The sequence below is a fragment of the Sinocyclocheilus anshuiensis genome, unplaced genomic scaffold (assembly GCF_001515605.1).
Source record: "Sinocyclocheilus anshuiensis isolate Anshui unplaced genomic scaffold, SAMN03320099.WGS_v1.1 scaffold1814, whole genome shotgun sequence".
NCBI classification, from domain to species: Eukaryota; Metazoa; Chordata; class Actinopteri; order Cypriniformes; family Cyprinidae; genus Sinocyclocheilus; species Sinocyclocheilus anshuiensis.
In genome coordinates this window covers 172,607-179,065 of record NW_015546028.1, presented here as the reverse complement: position 1 = coordinate 179,065, position 6,459 = coordinate 172,607, and the positions used below count along the sequence as shown (strand labels likewise).

At 36.1% G+C, this 6,459-nt stretch overlaps 1 protein-coding gene across 1 annotated transcript in view; it reads right to left on the bottom strand.

Annotated features, from left to right (window-relative positions):
- The window catches only part of epb41l3a (erythrocyte membrane protein band 4.1-like 3a), a gene marked incomplete at its 3' end in the record, with an annotated part of 25,412 nt that extends 19,508 nt beyond the window's left edge, over positions 1-5,904 (bottom strand). Inside the window, exons 1-7 of the mRNA XM_016499799.1 lie at positions 5,815-5,904; positions 4,296-4,400; positions 4,179-4,221; positions 4,015-4,090; positions 2,514-2,732; positions 2,296-2,383; positions 621-665 (exon numbers count right to left, since the gene is read on the bottom strand). Of these exons, the coding sequence (XP_016355285.1) occupies positions 621-665; positions 2,296-2,383; positions 2,514-2,732; positions 4,015-4,090; positions 4,179-4,221; positions 4,296-4,400; positions 5,815-5,868 (630 nt within the window). The remainder of the gene's footprint in view (positions 1-620; positions 666-2,295; positions 2,384-2,513; positions 2,733-4,014; positions 4,091-4,178; positions 4,222-4,295; positions 4,401-5,814) is intronic.
- Between the last annotated feature and the right edge of the window lie 555 nt (positions 5,905-6,459).

The window sequence follows — 6,459 nt, the reverse complement described above, 5'->3', positions numbered from 1 at the left end:
AAAGCCTAGAGGAGACACGTGTGAGATTAATGGGGTCTTTTTCTCAGGGGAAGATAATTTTATCTTGTTGGTGTCTCTGAGAAATAGCTGAGATTGTAAAGCAATAGCATGTTGTTCCTAACCTGTTTGGCTTTCTTTTCTTCTGTGGAACACAAAAAAGCAGATATTCTTGAAGAACACTGGGAATCAAACAACTTTAGACCACATTGGCTTTCACGGTGTGGACATTTCTCAGAATATATTCTTTTTTGTCCATACAGTGAAAGTCAATGGGGTTCAAAGTTGTTTGGTTCCCAGTGTTCTTCAAGAATATCTGCTTTTGTGTTCCACTGAAGAAATAAACGACATGAGGGTGCACAAATGATGACAGAATGCTCCATTTTGGGGGAGATATCCATTTAAAGTGTGATTTTTCTCTTCTATAGGCAGAGTAGGATCCACAGGCGCTCATGGTGAACGGGTTCGACTCTCCTGTGAGCTTCTACTGAGATGTATGAGCATGAAACAGAAGGAGGTTCTCTCAACAAACAGTCTTTGCTTAGACAATGACTTCAGTTCATGGTCATGCACAAAGACACACATAGAAAACACACACACATATATACACGAATGCATCTTACCTCTCCTTTAGCTGGAGAAAAGCAGTGAAAGAATCGTCCTATCAACTAGATCATCAGTAAGAGGGGAAGAAGAGAAGAGCGGCTGATCTAACCGAACGTCACGCACACGTTCATGCTTCAGCTGTGTGTCTGCTGTTATTCTGTTTAACCACTACATGAGATGATAGATGACATGAAACATCATCTGTGTGTGAATATCGGCAGAAGAGCTTCACGACTGCGGCCACATTCACTGAATCCAATTAAACCAGCCATATTATAACAACACGATGGATTCAAACGGCCTCAAGAGGAAATTAAGGGATGCTTTATTAGCAAAATCAATTGAATCACAATATATAAACTGATCAATCACCAATCATCCATGATAAATCTGATTTTGGAAATTCATAAGATTCAACATAAAATGCAACTTTAAGATGAATCTTCTAAAGCGTTCATTAATCTTAGTTCAAGTTAATTCCAACATTTACTGATACATTATTAAAATCAAATATTGTATATTATTATTTACTTAACCTCGGCTAACATGAACTAACAAGGAACAGTTGTATTTTTATTAACTAATGTTAACAAAGATTGTGAGCATTGTTAGATAATATTAGTTAATGCACGAACTAATGGGACCTTATTGTAAAGTGTTAACAAAAATACGTTGATTATAAACTACTGAAGATTTCAAAAAAGACTGATGCGACACATTCTGCCAATATTCAGAAATTATTCTTGAATTCTTTAAATTTATAGACTTCATCAACTTCAACTATACTGACTATTTGGTCACATCTTTGCTATAAAACCCACCCAAACTCTCTGTTATGTGTGTGTTTGTCTCTATCTGGTTTGTGACGGTCGATTGTGACCCAGTACGACCGGCCCGAAGCAGAATCAGATTCATTCTGACTGAGCTGAACATCTGACAGATCGACTGACACCAGAAACAATGACAACGATTAACACTGAACACTGATTATTAACGAGTCACTCGTCAGTGAGAGGGTTTGAAAGGCCGTCGGTCTGTGTGTGTGTGAGAATACAGACACACATTTACATGCAAAACATTACTACTCAGTCACTTAAAGAATAGAAAAGACTTATATCAGAAATATTAAAGGAATAGTTCAGCCAAAAATGAAAACTTGCTGAAAATGTGCTCACCCTCAGTTCATCCGAGATCAGGATGAGTTTGTTTCTTCATCAGATTTGGAGAAATGTTAGCACTGCATCAGTGTCTCAGCAATGGATGCTCTGCAGTGAATGGGGACTGGAGTGCTGTGGATTACTTGTGGATTATTGTGATGTTTTTATCAGCTGTTTGGACTCTCATTCTGACGGCACCCATTCACTGCAGAGCATCCATTGCTGAGACACTGATGCAATGCTACATTTCTCCAAACCTGATGAAGAAACAAACTCATCCTGATCTGGGATGATCTGAGGGTGAGCACATTTTCCGCACGTTCATTTGTGGGTGAACTGTTCCTTTAAGCCTCACCGTGTGCACACGGCTGTGTCCAAACACACGTGTGTTCTGTGATTAGACTCCATCATGATCATCATGCCATGAGCTGAGCTGCATTACGACACATAATGAAATGCTCATGCAGTGTGTGTTAGGGTGAGTGTGTGTGTGTGTGTGTGTGTAAGTGTGTGTGTAAGTGTGTTTCAAGTGTACCTTTGCATGATGAAGGTCGACTCCATACATAGACAGTTTCTTTACATTCTCCAGAAAATGCATCTCAGCTTCAGCCGGCGTCATTCCTCTGAGAAACACAAACACACACCGCATCGGAAAGTCTGAAATCATTCGCATTAAACTTCCTAAACCTAACCACCTAACCACTGAATCCGTGTGAAATCACAGGAACGCAGAAGAAACAGAATGAGATTCACTTGTAGTTCTTGTGCAGGTCCATGATTTTCTCCTCCATCTCTTTGGTCTGATGAGGCGCGAAACGAAACTCGCTGATGTAATCGGAACCGTACTCATCCGGGTCATAATCGCCCAGCTCCGACTGAACCGTATACGAACCCAGAACCGTGTGTGTGGCGAACGAACACGGCAAACGACCCGATACGATATCATCCCGCAGCTGTAAACACAGGTAATATCTGAAACACACACACACACACACACACACACACACAGTGAGAGAGAGAATCATTAGTCCTTTCTAAGTTCACTTTGCATTATTTAACATTTTCTTTATTTTCCATCACTGATATTTCACCTTTTTTTACACTATTTCTTATTTATATGGCAATTTTTTTTTTTTTATATGTGACCCTGTAGCACAAAACCTTAACAAAATAAGGGTCAATTTTGTGAAATTGAGATTTATACATCATCTGAAAGCGTGCTTTTGAGATGTGTTTGTGATATTTTGAATGCAGTGCTTCGTTTTTGCAAGAGTTGTGAGGTATTTTGCATTTCGTGTGTGCAGTTCTTGGATTTGTGTGTAAAGTTTTGAAAATGTGTGTAAGCAGCTGAAAAAAACTGTAATACTTAAGAACATTAAAAAATTAGCACTTCCTTGTACTCAAGTAAAACTTTGAATTACTTGAGCAAAAGTAAGAAAGTACTAGATTTCTAATGTAATTAAGTATTAAATGATATTTAATATGAAACGCAGTGCAGTAAAAGTACAATATTATGCTTTGGAATGTTCTAAAGAAAAACACTAATAAAATACAGACACTTAAAAAGTACTTTTAAAGCAGAGTAAAAATACTTCACTACTGTCCGCCTCTGATTTTAAGGAATATATTTTCCAAAACATATTTCGTTTAAACTAAAAATATAATACAAAACGTACCAGCAGGGTTATTATAATTAACTACAATTGAACTTAAAATTAAAACCATTAAAAAAAATTGTAACTTGAAATTAAATATATAAAACTCTTGGCTAGTGGCCAAGGCATTTTCATTTAGTTTAAACTGATGTGCTAAAATTACTAAAATTGAAATAAAAGCTATATAGCTACACAGACAATTATTTAAAAAACAAACACTACTAAAAATGACAAAAACACACAACAAAGTTACCAAAACACTAACTAAAAATTAAATAAATAAAAATCGATTAGAAATATTAATAAAAACAGAGCTTCACTTCAATGAACCTGAAAAACAACAGAACGACATAAAAAAGTTATTATTTTTTATTCTCACCTAAAAGAATTGTTTAAAGAACTATACGAATAAATAAACAAATTTGATTTTAAAAAGACTAAAATATATTCAAAAGGTAAATATATTTATATTAGCTATATATTTTCCTGATATATATTTTCACATTGTTCTGCTTTAAAATACATGATAAAAGCATTATAATTATAGTGTTATATTAAAATGTGGCCATGGATGGAGATTATTTCTCTCAGTCTCTGACCTGGTGATGTCTTCAGACAGCAGCGCTGGCTCCGGAGGGTAAAACTTCACGTTGAATGAGAAATTCCAGGCGACGCCTGAAACAAAAAACAATCACAAACACAGTGAGTCGCCCGAACGGAGAACACACGGATCGGACAGATGTTTATTTCCAGAGCGTTTCACCTCTGATCTGCTTCTTCAAGTCTTTGGAAGGGTCCAGCCAGTTCTGAAACGAAGCGTTCAGATGAGTCACGACTCACTGAATCAGTGTTCACTGAATCGATATGAACGGAACTGTACCTTCTGATTCTCCACGTCACGGAATGTGACAGCAAAGTAATCTTTCTCCAGAAGATTGAGATGCTCGCAGACTTTGTCGAACAGAACCTGTCCTTTATCACGCTTCTGCAGAGAGAGACACAAACTCAACATACTACAGACTACATAACAAAATCTGAGAAGAGATGAACATTCAGATTTATTTGTTCTGAAGCCTTTAAAGATTGAAGAAAAAATCAATAACTGATGAGCCGTTTAAATATGGATGTAACTGCTGCTGTTTTCCGGCAAAAACTAATATTAAACTCCATCTGCGTGCTCTCATCTCTCTAATGAGCTCATCGAGAGACACTCTCGAGACCATTCCCATGATGCACTCTGACTGCAGAAAAAACACAACCCTGAGAAAGAGAGAGAGAGACGGGTTTCATTAAGGCTCGTGCATGAAAGCCTTTTTTCTGTTTCTAAATCTGTTCGCAGTTGTCTGGATTCTCTAATTAAATATGCACTAATTTACATACATTTCCAGCACAGAAATCTGAAGATTGGATAAAGTCGAGTTCATAATTCTTGTCGTCATATTAAAGGTTTTTTCAGAGGGGATTTTTTTGGATTTTTCTTTTTATCACTCCATAAATCAGAAAATACTGTCAACAGACAGAAAACAAACACATTTTCACCATGTTTTTAGGAGTTAAATGTTTATAAATCAGTGTGAATGAAATATGAACAAACCTTCAGAATACAGAGAGGAATAAAACTGTAAAGTTCGCCGTTTGTAAGAGAAAAAAACTCTCTCTCTCTCAAAAAAAAATAAATAAATAAAATCTACAGATGAAAATAGATAAGCAATAAAATAAACACTTAAATGTGTGCTTTGGATGTTTTCTTTCCACTAGTCTGAAATATATGAAAGTTTGTTTCCACCACGAAATACTTTTTTTTAAAAATGTATTTCACAATTTTCAATAGTTTTTTCTTGCAATATATAAACTCGCAATAAGGAGAAAAAATGTCTGAATTGTGAGATAAAAAGTCACAATTACCTTTTTGATTTATTTTAATTATTTTTAATGGCAAATACCAAAAACAGAACTGCAAGATGTAATCTCAGAATTATTTTCTTCAGACTTTTTTCGTGCAATTCTGAGTTTGCATCTTGCAATAAAAAAGGTAATTGCGACGTTTCATCTCACGATTCTGACTTTTTTCTCAAAATTACAAGAAAAGAGTCAGAATTGAGTCAGAATTACCTTTATTTATTTATTGATTTATTTACATCTGTGGTGGAAACAAGCTTCCATAGAAAGATGACAAAACTGACCAGTGCAATAAAACAGGCTGGTTTTGGCTATAGTGTCTCGCCTTAAAGAAGCACTACGCAAAGCATTTATTTTCAGACAAAAAGTCAAAAACTCCATCAAAAACCCTCCATGTGATGCAACAGAGAGTCAATATCAGAGTGATAGAGACTCGCTCAGGTTCAGGAGAACATGTGTTTGGTGCGGTCGCTGATGGACAGATGTGTTTGTGGTCTCACCTCCACCACGCAGGTGTAGTCAGAGCCGTCCAGAAGCGCCACCTTGCACTGCATGTTCTTGGGTTTCTGGCTGATTTTGACTGGAGATCGGGTCAGTTCACACACACACACACACACACACACACAGTCACATTCTCATTCTGCTATATTTATTACAATATATACTGATAAATTGAACACTTCAATGGTATGAGAGACTGGATGCTTTCAAATGATTTCCTATTGAACTGTAAGCAAATGAACTGCAGCTCAAACTATTTCATATATGTGACCCTGGAGCACAAAACCAGTCATAAGGGTCAATTTTGTGAAATTGAGATTTATGAATAAATAATCTCTCCATTGATGTATGGTTTGTTAGGATAGGACAATATTTGGCTGAGATACAACTATCTGAAAATCTAGAATCTGAGGGTGCAAAAAAATCTAAATATTGAGAAAATCATCTTTAAAGTTGTCCAAATGAAGTTCTTAGCAATGCATATTACTAATCAGAAATTAAGTTTTGATATATTTACGGTAGGAAATACCGTAAATATAAAATAACATGTATTTTGAGCTGCAGCTCGTCATATTAATGGAGTGTTTCACTAGTTAGTTACCGTTTACCTCGCCTGAATATGTTCCTAGATTTGTCACATGTTA